The 23,380-nt window shown below is 33.2% G+C and overlaps 1 protein-coding gene across 3 annotated transcripts in view; it reads right to left on the reverse strand.

Moving 5' to 3' along the window:
- Window positions 1-23,380, reverse strand: part of LOC149083018 (leukocyte receptor cluster member 8 homolog) — a 45,821-nt gene that overhangs the window by 8,136 nt on the left and 14,305 nt on the right. For 2 of the 3 annotated variants that reach the window (XM_089236114.1, XM_089236113.1), the window contains exons 3-11: window positions 22,288-22,560; window positions 19,804-19,843; window positions 9,500-9,764; window positions 7,914-8,118; window positions 6,938-6,976; window positions 6,277-6,342; window positions 4,147-4,308; window positions 1,756-1,917; window positions 276-365 (exon numbers count right to left, since the gene is read on the reverse strand). In XM_089236114.1, the coding sequence (XP_089092240.1) occupies window positions 276-365; window positions 1,756-1,917; window positions 4,147-4,308; window positions 6,277-6,342; window positions 6,938-6,976; window positions 7,914-8,118; window positions 9,500-9,764; window positions 19,804-19,843; window positions 22,288-22,560 (1,302 nt within the window). The remainder of the gene's footprint in view (window positions 1-275; window positions 366-1,755; window positions 1,918-4,146; window positions 4,309-6,276; window positions 6,343-6,937; window positions 6,977-7,913; window positions 8,119-9,499; window positions 9,765-19,803; window positions 19,844-22,287; window positions 22,561-23,380) is intronic. The other variant, XM_089236115.1, reaches the window with a different exon arrangement.

The raw sequence follows: 23,380 nt of genomic DNA on the forward strand, positions 1-23,380 counted from the left end.
TTTGTTGCAGATGACTCGGTCAAAATGTGTCCAGGTATTGAATTCATAGGGAAAAAAACCCCAGCAGAAATACTTTTGCCACGACATAAAAATCTTGCCAAAATCTAATTTAAAATCGATTCTTGGAAACAAAGATGTCAGCCTTATATCAAAAGTTTTATGATGCGGACAAATTATAACTTTGAAGATTCATACAACTTTAATGCATCATACCCAGTTCACACAACATGAATAATATAAAAAATATAAATCAAATAATATCTGACAAATATTACCTCGAGTAACGTCTTCTCACAACACGTCTCGACACCGGAGATCTTGATTTGGATCTTGACCGTGAGCGTGAGTGCATCTGATGCCTCCGTCTTAAAATAGACAAAAAATGAACTGCTTTAAAGTCTATTCACACATGAAAGTCATGGCCATCTCCATACTGAGAGATAAGTCTTGTCTCCCTAAAATTCATTAGGATCAGATTCTGAACCACACCTGATGCGTATAAATGAATAGGCTAATAAAAGGAAGAATATATTTTTTGACTGTCACAGCAGAGACAAACCATGACTGGTATGTGAATAGACCTTATATCACACATGGAAAAGATTAGCAAATACAAAGAAACCTCTCTATCTTGAAACTGACGGGACCAAAAACATTTCAAGACAAGAGTTTGAGTTTTTAGTAAGAAAGGAAAAATACCAAAAATGTCGAAAAATTTGATGAAAACAGAAAAATACCATGCTATATTTTACTACATACTAATGGAATTATTGGTTAAGTTACACAATCAATGCTCAATTACACTATATGCATAATACTATACACTAAAATATGTTCAATTTTTTTCGTTAAATTTTATTTACATATCTTATTTAAAATAATCCATGAGTTTAGATTGATGCATATTTTTTCCTTTTTAAACCTCCACAATTTCATCTATACTAGCAAAAGCTACAAATATTTCGGGCCCTATATTCTCAGGATGCTACAGAAAATGGTGCATTTTTCAATGTTACTTTTTTCTAATTCCACTGCAGCATTCTCTGCTGTATTTTCATGACCCCAGTCGGCCATACGTTCAGCAATAATTTCATTACCAGTCAAGGTGCTGCAAATTTGTAATGAACTGTGCATTTCGAAAAAAATCGGAAAATGAAATTTCTAGCATGAAGTGTTTTTCAATAATGCCCCAATGTTTTGAAATTTCACATTCAACATTGTTTTGAGAATTGTTTAAATTCGAATGAACTACCAGATCTGATCCTTCATCACTGAGATGACTGATTCCAAAACCAGTTATCTTCATACAAATTTTGAATTTTCTGTTGGCTGACTTTTTTTGTCATGCTGAACAAAGCTATCTACACTGCATCCACCTATGATTGACAAGATCTATCAACACAATGGGCTGTAATCTTAAAAGAGACCCAATATAGAAAAGCCCAAATATAGAAGTACAGCTATATCTCCTCTAAGGCTGTAATAAGAATATAATCCTTTCTTATCAGTTTCTTTCATCTAAGGAGAAAAGCCAGGTTTGTGCAAAAGAAAAGGAATTTCTGCGTTTCACTATCATCATGACTTGGCCTTCGAGATAGTTTTCAAAAATTACTTTCAGACAGAGGTGAAAAATGAATTGGTCTAATACAGTCAATGCAAGGATTTTGCATTCTTCGACATAGTTTTTTGAGAAAGAGGTTTGACTGTATTTTGGTACTGAAAAAAAAAAAAAAGAGAAAAACATTGAATTGATACCTGGGTAACTGCTTCTGATACGACCCTCTTTTGAACTTGAAATTTCTTGGACTAGAATATTGACTTGATGGAGGTGTTGATCTAAATGTAGAATTGTTCTTCGACACTGGTGAATTCATAAGAGTATCTCTTGCGTCAAAATGATTTTGCTCACGGGACAAACTTGAAAAGGAAAAAGCATAAATTCAGCATACTCTACTAGAAAATTCATAATTTAGCCAGACCTCTGCAAGTGGCCAAACCAGTTAAATTAAAAACTGCTAAACTCAGTTGATTAATCAAGGGTGGCCTTTATCAGAACATTTGCGTGACATTTAAGTCAGAACACAGGCCAACTTAACAGTTATAATGGGGTTGGATTGGTTATGTAAAAAATACTAAATCAAATTCCCAAGCAATTTATAATGTAGGAAATGAGTAGTTTTAATTTTGTCTTTAATGCTTAAGTTTGAAACCATTGGCTCAACTGAATGTTTGTTTTCAGACGCAAATCTTCTCTAAGAGAAATATTAAATTTTCATATTATTTTTCTTGTCCACATGTTTGCAGACACCGTAGAAAGACTTTGTTGCAGAAATTTACACGTAAGAAGTTTAGCTGTAACATGCATAGTTTTGTACCAAGGTACAGATTAAACAAATTTAGTTGAATGATTTCACTGTATTTTGCATGATCCGGATAAATGAGAATAAACTGCTTAGGTGAATATTTTTCAACTGTCTAAACAGTATCCACTTAGAGAGGTTCGACTATACATTTTTGAAAGATCTTGATACTTAACAGGATAATTAAAACATGATTGCAAATGTGCGGGAGGGGGGGGGGGAATGTCCCATGAGATGAATATATATACTCCCCATCAAAATACCTTCTATAAATAAAGAATGCACTAAAAAATTATATACATATAATTAGACATGAAAAAAATATTTAAAAACAGTTCAAGAGCAATATAACCCTATTCCTTTTTGCTATCGATATATATTTTTTATAATCAAGCATATAACCCCCTTTTTCATCAACCTCCAAATGATTTTCATAAATGGAATAATTTCATCAGCTAAAAATATCCTCCATCATTAAAGGCTAACTAAAAACTAACTGCACCCGATATATCAGGCTCACTTATTTGATATCTTGAATTCAGTGGTGGTGCTGATCACTCTTAATACTGTGTAGATTCCATTACAATGCTATTTCATTTTACTGCTACTACAGTATTATTTATTCTGAATCTCTAAAAAAAAAAAAAAATTATAAATATTCAGATTTCCCGCTGATGAAGGTGGATGCAAGAAACTGAAGACCAACATAGCAGATGCATATTCACTCTCCTCTACAGCAGGGTTCTCAGCAAACTCTATTGAATCATTTCCCTAATAAAACTCCACAGAAAAAAATATAATTCAAAATCTGATTCTAAATGTTTTTTGAGTTTGTTCCCCCCCCCATAGAATTTTTTAGACTTTTGTTAAATATACATTATATTTTTTAAATTTTTACTGCCAAACATTTTCATTTCCCTACTTACTGGGGAACTCTATATAGGCACCTTAGACTAACCCATTGCTGCTTTTGAGGCCCCACTACAATAAAAATGGTCACTTTGTAGCTGTTTTATTCAACTGTATTTAGTCATCAAGGATGAACACGAGTGGTTCTGGTAAATTTCCCTAGATGGTAGGGTTAACACAATTCAATTTTATATATAATATAATGATTAATTCACTTTTTAATAAGAGTGGATAATAGAACAGAAAAAAAATAAACATTAAACTCTGCATTAAATTAGGGAAGTCTTCATAGTAAAATCTTTCAAAACTTACATGCTCAGGTCTTACTCAGGAGCTGTGTATTTATATAATACAAGAGTTAATAGTGAAGTGTCAAGTGAAAGATGAAGCTATAATTCTAGCATCCTCCTCTGATAACTCTGAAGTAACATTTAATAACAGGGAAACCTGATATAAAATTTATCAGAAAACAAGCATGCACAGCAATACGAGTCTAAAAGATTGACCCTCTTTCTGAATCTCAGATTTCTGTAATTCCCAATTTTGACAAAATGTATCGTTGATGCCAAAACCAGATTATCTATTATCCAATTATTGTCCCTTCAACAAATGTTTTGATTAATTGAAATGCCTAGCCTTAGGATTAGTAAGTTTTCTGTTTCCATGCTTCACTCTTTACTGGACTTTTCCCACTTGATACAAAAATCTGTGCAACTTGATACACTTTCTCAAATGGCAAAAAATAAAAAAATATCATAGGGGGGAAAAAAGGTGCATTGCTTTGCCTATCCCCACCATTTCAGCAGAATTTCAGAACCACTTTCATGGTAAATTTTCTATCCTCCTATAACTTTAGAATATTATGTGCATTGCTTACAGAGGAAGTGGCTCAGATTTCCAATCAATATCAGGTTTAATTGTATTTCCATATTTGTCTGTTAGTCCAAAAACTTTTTTGCATATTTTGCGCATCAGAACAGCCATCTCATCTTTCTCTTGGTCATTCAAGCATTTATCAAAGCCCCTCCGGACATAAGCTCTGGAGGATAGAAAGAAAACATTCAAGTAATTAATCTCTTCAAATCGAAAGGATATCAAAACTCTATCGCAATGATATTATTCTTCAAGCTTAGTGAATGTCTCATAATACATATTCAAACACATAAACACTTAAATGAAGAGTTTTGATTGTTTGTTTGAAAAATAATCTGATGTATGATGCATCATTGAGACATTATGTGTATATCCTCATCTCAAGGTTGTTTTGAAGTGGGAATCCTTTTTACCTTTGCCAGTAATTTCAGTTTTTTTTCTATACATACAGGCGGGAAGGGGGGGGGGGGTGCACCATCAACTAACCATTCAACAAACAGTGAGTGGTAAATCAGAGAATCATCAATTAAATTCAGTAGATGACGAGCCGAGATTGTGACAAAAGTAGGTGGCTAAGTAGATACTAGGGTGGTAGAGTGGTGTACTCCTATCATTAGGACCCCACCGTTGCCACAGTTGTGGTTGGCTGCAGCTAGTTTTTTCTGTGGTTCCCAACTTTGAGGAGCGAATAGGATCTCTCCCTTTAAAAAGTATTGTCACAGAGAGCAACAGGCATACAAAGGTGCAATTATTCAATCGTTGCACTTTACTCATAGTTAGAGAAATTGATGGCAGCACTACACATAACAAGTATTACACAAACTTTGCATTAAGCTAACGACACATACGAGCACATTCTAATATGTACCAATTTGTTAGAAATTCCACAGAGGAATATGGGCGAGGTGCACGTGTGCTTTAGTAATTGGCTAAGTATAAATTTCTCTCAATAACATATCTGAATACTCTGACTGCTTTTTCTAGTTTTATTTGCAATTATTTTGGTATGCACTTTAGTTTCCATTAGGAGAAATTGTGACTTAGATCACGACGCCCCTATTCACTGAACTGAAAAAACTATCCTCTGATTTACCACTTAAAAGTAGAGTTGGTTTGATGGTCTAGAAATATGCCACCATATAACATCCAACAAGTGCAAACAAAAGTTAAAAAAAAAATCTGCAGACTGGGATGAGGTCACAAAGAAAAAGACTAGAAGTGAAGCATTTGTGTTCATGTAAAATTGAAGCAACTGACAAAGATAAGGAAATAATTCCTTGACCCACAGATTGAAACTATTGAACATACAAAAAAAATTGAAGAAAATACAAAAATCAAATTTGTAAGTGGTCAGCATATCCTCAGCCGCTTATAGGAGGAGGGGGGGGGGAACACAAACAAGCAAGCTCATGCTACCTTGGAACACGTTTCTGTGGTTCCTGGTTTTTCCTCAGAAAAACGAGAAGTTCCCGAAATCGATTAAATAGACAGACAATAAATTATTCTAAAAATAAGACTAATTTAACAAGACAGAAAAGGACATTGATTTCTTAGTGAGAAAATATGCATGTGACTGATAATCTGAATGATCTATTTCTGAGAATATAGACTGTTCCTCTATTTCAGCATCTTCCAAATTTATCCAGTATTCTCCCTCCCTAGGATTAAAATATACAAATCCACACAGTTGCATAAACCAGTTACAACAAAGTGACAATATTACTGTGAATTAATTACATCATTTAGAAATTTTTTCCAAAGAGTTTGTCTTCCCTCCTTCATGTAACACTGTTTACAAAAAAAAAAAAAAAAAAAAAAAAAAAGAGACATGTATGTGGATCTTATTTTCAAAGCTTGCACTTCCAATCATCATGCCTTATTTATTCTAGCTTATTTTTAGACTCGTAACAAAAATGTTACCTAACCTTACAAAGAACGTAAGTTATGATTTTTATTTTCACTACCAAGTAATTCTTAAAACATAATTGTTACAATTTGCTAACAATTTTTAAAATAACCTGGATCTTTTTTTCCCAAAAAAATAAACTGAATGGAGAAAAATTTTAAATAGGGTAGTAGTTATTAAAAAGTTTGCATTAAAAAAAATCCCATCGTAAACAAAAAAAATTAATACCTCAGATCGTCATCGATCAATGGATCAATTTTTGACATTCCAGTTTCCCTACAGGAAGCCTCCATTCTGCAAAAAATAAAAATCATCACAATAAAGACCTAATTTTATTACCAATACTCATTAATCATTAGCTCTTGTATGCTCACATCCAGCCACCTATAGGATGGGAGGGGATTAGTATTATGTTTATTTGAGCATATTTTGGAATAGCTGAAATGGGTGCTCTTCTACTGATGAGAACACATGCCACTTATGACTCAAGAAAGTTTGAATATCACTGAAATAAGCAGTGCTTGCATTTTCTTAAAGCATAATTTTACAGAGGCTTGCAACATATTTTGTAGCTTATCTATTTTTCGATTTTTAAATGAAATTCGAAAGAAATAAAAAACCCCACCTCAAATATCAACTAGCATTAGTTTATTGTTCTTGTATTTTAATGAAATGAATTAATTGGATTTTAAAAATTAAAAAAAAAAAGAGCCCGGAACATTGAGTATTTCTTATATATATATATCTGTATATAGAGCACAACGAAATAAAAGTTTGTTGAATTAAGCTAGCGAGCATCTATATGGCCCTTATTCTATTAATATTGCCACAATGATAAAAAATTAATTAAAAAATAGTTTTGACAAGACCCTTTTTTATGCATATTTACCTAGTCTCTGCATCATCACTTGACAGACCTTCATTTTTTCTGAAATAAAACAATTTTTTTTACATCAGACATTTCCTACACATGAGAGCTTACTAGATGGGCACATACAGATTATAGCTGAATTTGAATAGCAACGTTCTCCCCCGCGTTTGTTGCTGCATGTATGTGTGAGGGAGGGGGGGAACGATTATATTTTAAAGCAAAAATTGGTTTGGTCATTATATGAAAAATTAGGAATATTTATATAAATTTTAAAGCTTCTTTAAATTATAAACTTTTCTCTCTCTCAGAGCCATATATTTAATTAATACCAATTCTTATAACTGGATTCTGCATGGGGAGAAAAGAAAAGCCACGTGTATTTATTATTCCACATGAAGAATCTCCCTTAATGGACACTTTTCTAATCCTTGGTCAAATGGAATAGGGCTTTAATGTATTTCACTTCCCGTTAGCGGACAGCAAAATCAGGCAAACTCTACTTTTTTGAATTCTAATTTGTGAATTTTTGTTCATAAATCGAGAATTTATCATTTAGTTTTTATTCCAAAATATGTGTAGTGCGTGTATCATGTATAGGTAAAATAAAATTATTGGTTTAGTGAAGAGAAGAAAGGCTATACATTTTTCTATATTTATCAGACTTTCCAACTTTATTTGGGAATTGTGAATAATCACCAATAAAAGTGATAAATGTAGTGAAATTTAATCGAACTTTCTTTATTGAGACAGTTGATGACTATGCATAATCACCAGTGTATCACTTTTACACACAATAACACGTAGGAACCAATTGCGACAGAAGCCAAATGTTGCATAAATGTGAAAGTCGTATAAGCAAGGTTATACTGCATATCATACCTTCCCAATAGTGGATAAAAGTTTTGGTCCCATGTGTGTCTGTTATCAAGAGGTTCTAGTGTAATTGCGGAGTAGAAATAGACAACAGGAAAAGTAGAATATCACACAGGCTTACCCATGGCCGAGAGAGAAGTCACAGTTTAAAATATTATCTTTGCTTTCTTCATCTGATGATGCCAAGTCAACATAAAATGCGTTCTTGGCAGGAGGTTTACTAAAACTGTCTATACATTTCTTATTCTTCAAAGTAAGGAGGCCATTTCCTTGCTGAGCTTTACGCTGTGGAATGCTGAACCTGATGCCCCCACTACCTGGAGCTTCTGTAACAAAAATCACAATTAAATGAGTGGAGGTTTGCATCAGGCCTGGACAAATCCCAGGTGCCATGTTAACTAGAAAATTGGGACTGGCACCTAAAATAATCTATAAATGTGGTCACTATATTCAAATCAAGGCAACACAAAATTGTTAGAAGTTGTATCAGCATATCTATCAATATGGAAGGGAGGGCCACTATGTCCTGGGAAAGTTTAAGAAAATATTATTTTAAACCTGTTTTTCATTATTTTAACATGAAAAAAATTTGAATTTTTTTTTATGATTTCTGAAGACCCGGTATACATTGCTATAAGATTGCACTATTCTGAGAAAAACACTGCTACCCTTAAATTTTTTTAAATGGAGCTTTTGAGCTTACTTAGAATAATGTAAGGGGGATATGTTTGGTTTTGATTTGGATGGGTAATTTTGAAGAAAGTGACAAAGAAACGAGAACCAAATATTATCAAGATATTTGCAAGCATCAGACTAGACTCAGAGTTTGACATCAAATTTTCAGAAAGTGTCATTATGGACAACAAATCCATTGTTGTGAGCAAACAAAGAGAAAAATGGTGTCATACCATAGAAGGTGCAAATTATCCCATGGAGATATAGCTACAATTGATTTTGTGAACCTGATTTTCTTTCTAGAATAATTTTGGCACTCAGAAAATCACCATACGATTTCTAAAGTGGAAAGAAAACTCAAAATCAATGTAATCAAGGTCCTGCTTTTGTGAAAATTCTTATTTTTGTGAAAATTGTCATTAATTTGTGAAAAATAAGTAACTTTGTGGGAAGCAAAATCAGGTTAGTTAATCATAAAAGAAATAAAAGGCCTAATTTATGATTTCATTAATTTGTATTTTTTACAGTCTATTTTTCAGATCTAGAATTTTGTGAAGGGTTCGGAAAACAGATTGACGGGACAGACCCCGGTGATGCTTGCAGACCACCCACACAATAAGGTAAATGGGCAATTTTTCCATCTGGGTAACCGAAGGAGCTTGGATTTTTTTACAAAAACTTTGAGTGTTGCTTTCTATTTAAACACTTTTCTTATTTTTGATCTCTTATAAAAAGCAGGAACTGCTCAAAAAAGAGCAATTTCAATCAGACACTGTATTTTCAAGCTGCATTTCTTTGTATACAAAATTGTTGCAAAAAAAAACTAACCCAATAAACATATTTGAAAATTAAGATAAAAAAAGTTTTTGTCAACTTTTAGAAAGGGATGGATGAGTGGTGAAACATCTCTAGGCAATACAATCAAGGAGCAATAAATACAAATAAATAAATATACTTCGATAGATTACATTATCATAACAGTTAATGCCCCATTGAATTACAGCAAGTTACCATTGCAATAAATATACATACGCTTGTTTTTTGGTGAAAAACTTGGTTTGCTTAATTTTTCATCCTCTTCATCTTCCTCGGCTGGTGGAGCTGGTGGTGGGGGTGGCGGTAAGGGGGGAGGTGGATGACTATTTTCTTGCTTCAGCTGGAGATCGGTGGTAGAAGTGACCATGGATTCAGAGTTTTCCTGCTCTGAGGTGTTTGTCGCAACAACTGAAACTGGAGGTTGCTGAGATTGGGAAGCCATCCCATACAGTTGATACGCTTCATATCCATTCCTAAAAGGCTATATTCACATTTAGAATATCAGAATATTGCATGCTTGCAAACATAAAAAATAATCACATATTGGATAATGAGAAGTTTTACCAAGAGTATTTACCAATTATCTTACATTATTAAGACTTACATTTACTCATTATAGATAATTATCACACAAGAATCAATATTCCCATTCTAATGGGGGGATTACCAAACTTTTTGCATTTGCAAAGCCCCTTCCAGAACAAGGGGCTCTACACTGGTATAGTTGCCAACTTTTGGAAAATGAAAATTAGGAAGGATTTTGTGCAGGTCCAATTTAAGTATAAAAATAAATATAAAAGGGATTTTTGAAAACAATGCAGGAATTTTTACTAGAGACAAATTTAATCTTTCTTCCATTTTTTTTCTTTAGTAACAATTTACATTATCCTAGTGACATCATTTCAGAGATTAAAAATGAAAGCAACTGTCTTTTTTTCCAAATAAAATGTATGGAAGTCCCCCCCTCCCCAAATCAAGGATTTTTTTACAATCACTGTCAAAATTTGGGAGATAAAAATTTCTTGGCAGACTGAATAGAAATTTGGGAGCCTCTCGAAAATCCAGGAGATTTAGCAACTATGCATTGGTGACTTGACACAATTGTTGGAACATATCGTACGCCCATTACTAACTAGAGGCAATATAATTTTATCTCCATAATATCTGGTATATAGCACCCGACTAATCTTCCCCACATATGCCGAAATCTGTGATGTACATCACACAACAATCAGGAAGAATTTTAAGAAAAGTGTAATGAAGAAACACTATAATGGGATTTTTTGCAGCAAAACATTTCGTCAGCCGAGGGCTCATTGGCAAACAATGCAAATCATTCTGCTTTGGGGCTAATCTCATGGCAGTAATTGATCAAAATTGTGAGTCACTGCTTTAGAGTAATGGTACTTGTCAAAAAGTAGAAATATATGAACAGATAGAATATTCATTTGAGAAAGCAAAATCTTCCCTTGGCACTAAAGCAGTGTTTCCCAAAGTGGGCGATGGAATGGTTCAAGGGGGCGATAGAACCTACTTATTTAACATTGGATCTTATGGGTTTACTTGAGTTGGGGGGCGATGAGAGGAAAAAATTTCTGATGAAGGGGGCGATGGAACAAAAAGTTTGGGAGACTATGCACTAAAGTAACATAAGGACAAAATAAAAATTTTGAACAAAATCATTTTCAAATTTGGATATACAAGATTATGAAAGATGAAGAGATTTTTAAACTAGCAATGAAATGGAAGAAATGTCACGAAGAATTTGTTAAAACTTCTTACACTTTGATATCTGCAGGGCTCCCACTCAAAAAATTAGAAAAAATAACACAGGTGGGATGGGAAGCAGCACCCCCCCAGATATAATTATATTTTTAAAAAAATCCCACAAACATTTTTATTTTTTAAAAAATTCTAAAAAAATAAAATAAAAATTCATAGCACTATTTCAGTATCCTATAAGATTGACTCTCAAGTCAAAGAAAATGACAGGAATGACTAGGTAACAAAAATTTTTTTTGGCCAAATCAGTGTACAAGCACAACCACAAATAATTTTTTTCTGTCTCTTCTCACAATATATTATTCTTTTTTGAGATGTCTGAAATCCAGTCTGTTAACTCTCTGGCAATACACACCAAATTTGGAAGATATGTAAGCTTTTAAGAATGACGCTCTTTCAAGACCCCTTTAAAAAGCGCAATACAAAATGTATAAATTACAACGTCCAATGTAAATAAGTCAAGGAGAATTGAATGGCTTTACTGCATTGTTCATCATTCTTTTTAAAGGGATTTGCTTACATTTCACGGTTCAATGCAAGTGTAATCGTTTTTGACAAATGAAGCACTTCCATTTCTAGCTCTTTGCTGAGCACTATACTGTTTGTCTCTGTGCATGCCCTAAAAATACAGAAAACAATTGAATGTTATTGGGTGGCATTAGAACCACCAAACGTAGAATAGGCCAACTGCTTTGTTGTGCAAACTGTTGTTTTACCTATACACCAAATGTGTACCATAATTTTGAATGACTAATGTTAGTTACTGTGCAAGACCAATAGATAAATATTACTAAAGGGGTTTTGCAGGGTGAAATTTTACCTCCCTCATTTTTCTCTACTTTTATTAAAGAACTCGCAGACCATATAAATACCTCCAGTATTTCACCAGTTTTTATACATCATACCACTGGTATACACACACTTCTGTAAGCGGATGATGCCGTAATTTTATCAGATTCCCTTGCAAAGAAAAATAGATATACTCCAGGGTTTTTGTGATAATTTTTGACCCTACAATACCATTTGTCATATTTTGACAATTTACCTGATATTTTAATACAATAAAACTTAAATTATTGTATTCAAAAAAGCAGCTAAATTGTCAAAATATGACGAATGGTATTTTAGGGGTCAACAACTACTACTTTGACTTACATGTACTTGGGGAAGGGGGGTCCCATTTTGAAGTTCCAGCAAATTTCATACACCATACTCAGGGGTGGGAAGTGACTAAGTCCATTTCGGAGCAGCAAAATTCAGGATTCGGAGCAGTTTTGGAGCAGCAAAATATGGGATTCGGAGCAGATAATTATTAATTGGAGCAGCGAGATTAACAATATTTTCGTTAACCCTCACCCCTTTTCAAAACAAAACAACTGCACTGTCTTTTTTTATCAAACATATTTTCATCAGCTTGTTTTTTGTTTTTGGTGTTTCAGGCTTTTGACACCTTGTTTGAAAGAGCAGCTGTCTGTCATAAAATTTTTTCCACCAGTCTATTTAAGATGATTTTTGCTTACTGAGGGCACTATTTGCTGTCTGGAACAGCAGCCTTTCAAATGGGCTAAAAATTTTCTATAGTCTATAGATATTATAAATTTTCTATATCAAGTTTTCAATTTTTTTATACTTAGAAAGAAATTGTTGTAAAATGGGAGAGAATTTCGGAAGAATCAACACGATGGTTGGCAATTCAGCACTCATTATTTGGCGAGATTGGCGATCTGACACTCGTTATTTGGCAAGATTGGTGATCTGACACTCGTTATTTGGCAACATTGGTGATCTGACACTCGTTATTTGGCAACATTGATGATTTAACACTCGTTATTCGGCAACATTGACGGTTTAACACTTATTATTCAGCCAAGTTTCTAAATTAGCAATCGGCGGACATGCGCTTTTTTTACTCCCGGAATGAAAATGAAAATTTTGTTCACGAAACATCGGGATTTGAAGCGATGCCGATCGGCTACAGTAATTTCTGATGCTTCCAGTGGCGGTTTTTTTTTGAAAACGAAAACTGACTCGCATTTGCACTTTAAAGCTGAAAGACCATTGCAAACCATCTTCAGTTGCACGATCACGGACAATACCGAGATTTAGTGATGGAAAGCCCGATGCAGGGGCAGATAGTTTAAATACGGCGATAGTTGAAGTACAGTGGAATAAAACGCGCTCTTTTCGGAAAAAATCGTTTCGCGGCAAGAAGGAACAAAAATTTTTCGATGTCCTTTCCGAAATTCCGGGCACACTGAAGCAAAATTCGCTATTTGGCAAAGAAAAATATGAAAATACCCTATCGGAGCAGGATGGCGCAAGATGTTAATTTTGGCGCAGTGCGGCGTAATTGGCGCAGAGTTCCCACCCCTGCATACTTACTTTCTGGCAAAGTCCAAAACAGCTATACAACCAGTAATAAAAATACTTAGAGGAGCTCATAATAATTCCTTGGTCACAGCCTTAAAACTTTAATTCCCTTTTGCTTTCAACAGCCTCATATGCATCTCCCATTTGGGTGTTACAATTTACTGATAAAATGGACCAAATATTTAATATTTTTGCTAAGAGGCTATTGATAGTTTCATTTAAAAATGTATTTTAAAATTCTGGATACGTTTGCTTGAAATGAAACAATCCTGTTTGATAAAAATAAGTTATGAAAAGTTAAGAATAAGTTATGATCTCAATCTCGTAATTCGTCCATTAATAATAAAAATAATTGGGCATTACAAGTTAAATATATTCTTGACAGTGCTGGCTTTGGTTTTATTTAGGTTCAACAAAATCCAAGTCTTGTAAAAGCTTATCTTCCACTGATTTATCGAGAGTATAAAAAACCAGAGTATCCAAACTGATTTCTCCCGTATTGTAAACAACAAAAATTTTTCTCACTATAAAGATATAAAAACAACTTTCCTGATGGAAGAATATTTTTTCCTCCCCTTTTCATATCTCAGTTGAAATGATTTTTGCCCAACTCAGATTTAATCTGACATCAATTTTCATTATATAATGGTAAAAATTTTCTATAGATCCCATCAACAATTGTACATATTGCAACGTATTGGGGTCATTCCATGTGAAATCAACACAATTTTTATATAAATTTTAACTCACCATCTCAGATTTTGATGAAACTTGGCACAGAGGTAGCCTACATGTAGATAAAGAAAACTACCCAATTTCATTAAAATACGTCAACCCATTTTGAAAATATGGCGATGTGAAGTTGTCAAAATTCACCAAAAAACACCCCACTGCCATAATTTCAAATTGCTGTAGCAACTCTCCTAATTAAGCTAAAATGATGGGACAGGTGTCATTTTGCAGCATTTTCTATGGGCTTTCCTATGATATGCAACACAATATGGGTGTGAGATGAAATGCTTTTTTTAAATTTAAATTAAAATTTAAATTTTGAATTTATCAAAAAGCGCATCTTCAAAAATTTTCAAAAAATTATATACAACACTTCACATTATTGTTAACTAATTCCCTAAGTATGAAAGTGGGACTGTCATGGGTTTACTACTTTATAAAATTTCAAAAATACATATTTCACTAAAAAAATTGACATTTTTGTAAAATTTATAGATTTAAGCAGAAATATACATAACTTACCCATAATTAAATTTTCACTTTTTTCATAAATTTATTTTTAATGTGTTTAAAATACAACTAGTGACTATGATGGGTGATTATTTTATGGTTTAACTAGTTTAAACCAGTCCAACTGCCTGTGGGCATAGGCAGACTGATCAGTCTTCATACTGATTCATTGGCAGTTGGATGTGAATGTTGTTGGGGATTAATGTGATGGTAATAAGTGTCTTTTTTAAATGTTAATATTTTGTGAGGTGTTGGTATTAGTGAAAAAAAAATATTATTTCAGTATATTTTCTTAGTGTTCTCTTCAGAAACTTTTTTCTATATTTTAATTGAGATCTGTGTGATATTATACAATGGAGAAAGAAAGATATCAGACACTACAATGTTGCAATCCTTTAAAAAAACAATCATTCTGTGAAAAACATAAGGAGACTAAGAAATGTGCCTCAATGGATGTGTGGTATGTTTCCTGATATGCCAAAGATATCAAAAATTTGTGATAATTGTAGGAAGCAGATTGGTTCATTGAAAAATATGCAAGGAAAAAATGATTGCAGAAAACTTTTGGATGATGAAACAAGCTATGTTCCTCCACCTTCAGCTGTTGTGCAGACACTAAATATGTCTCTCCAGGAATTAGGAGAGTCCCCTGTGCGTAGTACAAAACTTCAGATGAAGAAGTATTCAACCAAAAAATGTAAAAGCATTGGGTTAGCACTTAAAAAAGAACTATTTGCTAATGCAGAGGATTCCTCAGAAAATGAATGTGAGTCACTGGAACAATCTGTTATATCTAATCTGAAAGCTAGCTTTTCCTCTAGTAGCAGGAAAAAGAAAGTAATGCTACTGACTTGTTTGCCTGAATCTTGGAGTATAAGAAAGATAATGCGCGAATTCAATGCTCCTAACTACATGGTACGCCAGGCAAAATGGCTTTTGAATGAAAGAGGTATATATTAGAAAGTCCTGACCAAAAACCGGGAAAGAATTTGTCAAATGGAAATAAAACAGTAATATCTAAAAACTTATTTTGTGCAATTTAAAAGAAGCATATAAAATTTTCAAAGATAAATTTCAAGAAATAAAGATAGGGTTTTCTAAATTTGCAGAACGGCACCCAAAACACTGCATTTTAGCAGGATATAGTGGAACACACTCAGTATGTGTTTGCACTACACATCAAAATGTCAAACTTATGATAGAAAATGCTAAGCTCTGTATGTTAACCAACGGAGAATTGGCCTCTTATAAACACTGTTTGGCAAAAATGCTGTGCAACCCAGCATCAATTCATTGCATTATGGGAAACTGTAGTTCTTGCCCAGGAAGTGACCCAATAAAAAGTACACTACAAAATTCATTTGATAATAATATGGTTGAGAATATCACTTTTCGACAATGTGTTTCAGTAGACAGATGTAACTTAGAAACCATACAGAAGACATCATCAGAGTTTATCGAATTATTTTCTGAGAAATTGACCACACTGATACTCCATGATTTTCTAGCTAAGCAGCAAAGCTCTTTTGTAAATGAAGTCAAGGAAAACTTGAATGAGGGTGAATATGTTGTTACATGTGACTTCTCTGAGAATTACACTTTTGTGATCCAAGATGTGGCCCTGAGTTATCATTGGTCAAGTGATCATGCAACAGTGCACCCCTTTGTAATGTATTACAAAGGAGAGAAGAAAACAGAGCATATGAGCTATGTCATAATTTCTAATTGTCTAGAGCATAACACTATAGCAGTTTACTGTTTTCAAAAAAAGCTAATTCAATTTTTAAAAACCAAATTTCAAACTGTACAGAAGATATATTGCTTTTCGGACGGCAGTGCAGCCCAGTACAAGAATAAAGAGAATTTTATAAACTTATGTTTCCACAAAGAAGATTTTGGCATCGATACAGAATGGCATTTTTTTGCCTCTGCACATGGAAAAGGACCCTGCGATGGTGTCGGTGGCACTGTTAAGAGATTAGCAACAAAAGCAAGTCTGCAGAGGCCATATGAGAACCAAATTCTTACTCCACAACAACTTTTTGATAGGGTAGTTAAAAACATTACATCTGTACACTTTGAATTTTCAACACAAGAAGAGTACATTGAAACTGAAAGATTTCTAGAACAATGCTTTAGTCAATCTGTTACCATCAAAGGAACACAGAAGTTACATGCCTTTATACCGATAGCATCAAGTACATCAAAAATATTAGTAAAAACTTTTTCAGGTACAACAGAATCTACTGTTGAAACAGTCACAAAATCTCCGGAAAAACTGGCTTTAAGAGATATTCATGGATATGTTACTGCCATCTACGACAGGAAATGGTGGCTAGCTTATGTTTTAACAAAAGACGAAGGTCTTGATGAAGTTAAAGCTACTTTCCTTCACCCAGCTGGCCCATCACTGTCTTATGCATATCCTACAAAACCTGATATTCTATGAGTATCTGTAAATGATGTTCTTTGTAAAGTAAACCCAGTAACACCAACAGGAAGAATATATCAAATTCCTGGGGATGATACTGTAAAAACAAATGAAGCGTTCAAAAAGACAGTGTAAATCTTAAAAAATATACTGTTTGTATCAGGTTTGGCAAGTGACATTTGAATGTATGTGTTAAGAGTAAATTTCAGTGTGTACATAGATATATTAAGAATAAAGACTAAAGATTTATTTATGGGTAAGTTATGTATATTTCCACTTAAATCTATAAATTTGACAAAAATGTCAATTTTTTTAGTGAAATATGTATTTTTGAAATTTTATAAAGTAGTAAACCCATGACAGTCCCACTTTCATACTTAGGGAATTAGTTAACAATAATGTGAAGTGTTGTATATAATTTTTTGAAAATTTTTGAAGATGCGCTTTTTGATAAATTCAAAATTTAAATTTTAATTTAAATTTAAAAAAAGCATTTCATCTCACACCCATATTGTGTTGCATATCATAGGAAAGCCCATAGAAAATGCTGCAAAATGACACCTGTCCCATCATTTTAGCTTAATTAGGAGAGTTGCTACAGCAATTTGAAATTATGGCAGTGGGGTGTTTTTTGGTGAATTTTGACAACTTCACATCGCCATATTTTCAAAATGGGTTGACGTATTTTAATGAAATTGGGTAGTTTTCTTTATCTACATGTAGGCTACCTCTGTGCCAAGTTTCATCAAAATCTGAGATGGGGAGTAAAATCACTGTGTTGACTTGACACGGAATGACCCATTGGTTTTTGAGGGTTGGAATGTAATTTTTCACTGCCTTTTTTACTGTAATCCCAGATCTAAATATTTAAATCTCTCTCCAGGTCTCGTTAATATAGTTCAATTACTTTTGATCATCGATAACGTATACTCAAGATATCTATTTATCTTGACGTGTATTCGCTTATGCTCACTCTGTTTAGACTGAATTCCATATATTTCCATTGTTATTAATTTATTTTTTTCTTTTATTTCTTGCCTTTTGTCCACTTAATATGTATGTTACCTATTATTTGTCGATATATTATGATCATGTTTATTCTGTGTGCTTATCATTCATTATTTTTCCCCTTGCCTTATATTGTTCTCACATCAACATATGTGCTTCATTATATTCCTAATTCACTGTATATTTTGTAAATATGACTGTAAAAAGTAACAATGAATTGCATTGCCACTCATTGTAGGACCTACTGGTCAAATCAATAAAATTATTTATTATTATTGTCTAAGACCATGCAGTAGTAAATACAAAATTATTTTTCCCATCCAGACTGAAGTTTTCAATGACTACGCTACTTGTTGAATCTTCAAACTAAGCAAAAGAAAAATCAATAAACAAAATGGTCAACATCCCCCCCTCCCAAATAATAAGAAAAATTATAAAATTTTTGCTTTTGCAAAATCATTAATTACAATCGACATTTGTGTTATTTGGCAATATACGGGGTGATTATAAAAAAAACTATCCCGACATATGGGCCCCTAACTATCATACCATTCACAGAAACTGAATGAAATTTTGGCATAAGGTATTTTGAGGTATGCGCTCCAGAATGATATGGAAAACAACAGTGTCACTCTAACAGTTACGGTTACAGTGAGAAAATTTCGAAAATATCAAATGGCAACACCAAGTTTTTCGTATTGGAATGCGATCTCCATACTGAAAAACACTAAATAGCGTTGGAATGGCACCTGTAGCACGAAAATCCCCGGAGCTAGGCAAGGAAAAAGTAAAAAGGACTTTGCCGTGAGCATTAATGTTCGTTTCATTCGTCACACCGTTTCTTCGGCTGAGATCCCAGCCTGCATAACTCCTCTACAAGGTCATGTGGAAAATTTGTGAAACACAATAAAATGCTTTATTTTATGCTGCTTCTCTGTCCTTATTGGTTGTCCTCACTTTTAGCCTATCTACCGCTGGTGATTTTCATGCTACAGTTGCCGTTCGAACGCTATTTAGGGTTTTTCACAATGGAGATCACATTCCAATACAAAAAACTTGGTGATGCCATTTGATATTTTCGAAATTTTCTCACTGTAACCGTAACTGTTAGAGTGACACTGTTGTTTTCCATATCATTCTTGAGCGCATACATCAAAATACCTTATGCCAAAATTTCATTCAGTTTCTGTGAATGGTATGATAGTTAGGGGCCCATATGTCGGGATAGTTTTTTTATGATCACCCTGTATCTATGATTCTCTCCTGAATTCAAATCAATTACACAAATTTTAATAGGATTTGGTAAAAAAGTTGGAAAAGCAGGACAAAACCAGGAAAGGTAGGACAAATGGGAGCCCGCTATCTGTATACTAGAGGTAAAGGGCACAAAACGAAAATTTCACAGAAAAGCATTTTGCAAGCCGATTTTTATTTTTGGTGTAACTTCCTATATAGATTGTTTGTTTTATAAAATGAATATCTGTTATTTATTGAAATAAAGGACTCAGTGTCCTATACCTCTGTGTAATGCATATACATTTCTTTACTTTTAGCATACAGATATGTACAGTCACATTCGAATGTAAAATTTTTCAGCACCTTTACAAGATTAATTTATATATATATATATTTTTTTTTCCAAGATTGAAATTTGTTTATGTAATTTGTGTTATAAACCCATACTTACCATAGGGCAATAACCATAATTTCCCATGTACCCTGGATATCTGAAATGACAAAAGAAAAGAAATAACTGGATGCACATACTATTGATTAACCTATGTCAGTCCTGAATAATGTAGCATTACAATATTTAAACAAATTAAATTGTACCACAATATTGTGATAAAATTTACATAATATACTCCATCCTTGATTGTAATTAATTAGCCAATTGCAAATTGATCACAAGATCTTCGAATTTTGAATCATGAAGTAATTACCAAAAAAATCAATGAAAATAACTTTAAACATTATGCATTTAAAAATTAACGGGAAATAAAATACAAAAATTTGAAAAATATGAAATCCAAAAACTAGGATTTTTGTAATTGTTATTCAAACAGTTTGAATGAAGCAGATGTAAAGAAATATCACTTTTTGGATCAATGTTTCAAGAGGAAAACCTATTCTGAATACTAAACGTGATAGATTAGATGATTTTAAAGCTAGTAGTAGTAGACACAGATGGCTTGAAGAATTCAATTATGATCATGATGAATTTCAAGACGGTATCCATAACTACATAAAATAGGCAACATATTTTGTCCCCCTCATAAAATAAAGGCAGAGGATAAATTTAACGTCCAAGTCACCAGACCTGCCTGTCTGCTAAGGTTTCGACCTGTTAAGAACACAATTTATTTGAAAGTTAAGCAGATAACATTAACACATTTTTAGATATTTGTACAACATTTGGGTAAGTTTTAATTCAGAATTGCTTGCAATTTGATGTTGAAAAATGTTTTCTTGTGCAGAATTTTTTTTAAAACTCTAAAACATTATTTTAATTATTTCTCATTAAATATTAACTATTAGTACCTTTAAATAATTGCTATATTATGAAAGAAAAGAGCTAGAAATTTCTAACTAAAAAACTTGATATATACATTCTAAGTATTTATAAAAAGTCATGAAAAGTGCCAAAAACTCTCAGTCCACAGGGACAAACATAGTCGGAATAGTCCAGACCTGAAAATGTTATATAAATACAAATAAAACGCAGCAACAGGCAAAATGCCCAACGAGGTGGCTGAGAAAAAGATGCCCATTATAAATATGGATGTCATACTTCAAAAATACAGCAGCCCAATTAAAAATGAAATTACAAACAATATATATATACATGATGAAATATTATACAATGCCCATAAGAATACTCATGGTTGTCTTGAAATATAACAATGTGTTAACAATATTGATCTGGGCATATGTTGAATTAAAAAAAAAATTAAATACAGAAATAGGCCTTTTCTGGATATTATGCCAAGGTGAACTCGGAAAGAAAAGTCATCTGGTCTCTGTTGGGAATCAAACCCAGGTCTGCTTGTACACAGGGCACAGGTGTGCTACCATATAACAACATTGGAGATATGACCCTGCATTTCTTATTTTACTCACATGAAGTGCTGAAGTACACAGTCATTAGTAACCTCCCACAACTTCAGCAACTTAGCACACTTGCCCAGTTTGCAAGAGAATCTGTGTTTGATTACCAGTGGAAACGAGATATCCAGAAAAAGTCTATTTCCTTGATGTGTTGAACTGAGAAAAAGCTGTCTCAAAGCATATTCTCTCAATATCAAATATTCCTTACAAACAAAATGTTTTGCTTCTCAAAATTAGTAAACCAGTGGCCCAATAAATGGATTCGTAAGAGTACTGTCAACAAATTTGCACCACTCATCTTGGAAGCCACAGTGATCCAACAGTTCATCATAACTAGAGAGGGCTATGATTCTCATGTCCTAAAAACTTCTAAAAAATGCTCTACAAAAAAGTATTTATGTGCCCTTAGAAAACTGTAAATATGTCTTATAAAACGAAAAATAAGGAATGAAAATTTTTTTTAGAACAATCTCAGATAACATTAGTCTTAGCAAAATAAGACGAGAAGTGTTAATGCAGTCTAAACTATTTCAAAAAATTACTTATTTTATAAACAAAAATTCTTTGTTTCACTAACCACTACAAGTATCAGAGAATAAATAACATAGATTTTAATTTTTTTTTTTTACAGTTAATGTACCAAATACACAGACACTGAATAATGGGAAAGAAGAAACAGCTCTCGCCAGAGGCAGGAACTGAAAAAAAAAGACCAGTCTGAAGTGGAATGGGAATAGCAGGGAAAATTTCTTTGCTCCAAAATATGCATTCAAATTTTGAAAATATGCTCTATCACATAAAAATAGCAAAATGTACAAAAAATAATGTGCAATGACAGAAATCCCAGCCCTAATTATAACATTAAATTCTTAAAATGTTTCAATAAGAGGAGATGAAATACCCAACTGCTGCTCATTGCAGCAAATTGAGACAAAATACTTAATTAGGCAAGTATGACATGATTTTAATCTTTTGCTGTTAAAAAAAATCCCAGTTTTGAATAAATATACATCATAAATAAAAAGATTTTAAAATACACAAATAGAAGAAGCATGAAGTTTACCCAGGAAATGAATACATTGGTGGAGTCCAGTACTGTTGATGTTGAGCAACAGGATAGCCCATAGGACTAAGTTGATGTTGCGCAGTTACAGGATATTGTTTGCTTGTTGCTTTGGGTGACACACTAGGAGACACTGTTCCAACAGATGGTAAACTGGACTTGGATGACTGCTGTTGAACTTCTTGTAAAGCCTCATTAGCTCTTTGCCATTCTTCTGGTATTTCAGCAGGATAATTTGTTCCAGACATGTTGTTATCTGATGAACCTACAGACCTGTAGAAAAATTAATATTCAAAATTTATCAGTGAGACTTCCATAGGTGAAAACCTTTATTTCTCGGCCAACTTCTCTTTGTTGCCAGTTTCTCTTGAAACAGACAATAGGATCAATAGACATAATACAAAAATCACCCCTATTCCATGGCCACCTCTATATGCTGTCAGCACCCAACCTGCCCACAGTCACTGTGGGCAGGTTGGGTGAAATTGTATATTTTTGTGCATTTTTTTCTTCCCAATGCATTTATAGCTGGTCTTTGTATAACCTTATCAGATTTTCTGTTCATATGTGATACTATCAGGTTAGGAACATTTGTAAAAACGAGTGACAAAGGCTAATGCTATATGATTACTGCTAAATGGTAAGAGAAGACAGTTTAAAAATTTACTCCCGAGGTGACAGGGTAAACCAGACAAATAATGTATGATTTTTACTGAGTAGGTGAAGGATGTAGAAGTTTTGTGAAGACTTTCTTCACTTTTTAACGAGCAGAGATTCAGTAGAACAATGAGGGAGTAAAAGAAATGAGAGGAAAGAAGGTTCTTGATATAAAGTACTTGATATAAAGAAAGAACAGATCCCGGATAATACAAATTGAAGAATTGATTGGATGATTTGGTATTTCAAGTTCTGCATAAAATACAGTGAAACCTTAATATACATAATGATACTGCACCGAGAAAAAAAACCCAACTTTTTATTCATAAAAAGTCAACTCAAACACCTGTTTTATTCATAATTTCGATGAATTTTAAAACAGTTGATATTCGGCTGCCGAATACTCAGTGTTCGGTCAAAACGTTAGCAGAATTTT

This window comes from Pholcus phalangioides, unplaced genomic scaffold (genome assembly GCF_987345545.1).
Source record: "Pholcus phalangioides strain wild (caught in Gottingen) unplaced genomic scaffold, Ppha-v1.0 ptg000009l_1, whole genome shotgun sequence".
NCBI lineage: Eukaryota > Metazoa > Arthropoda > Arachnida > Araneae > Pholcidae > Pholcus > Pholcus phalangioides.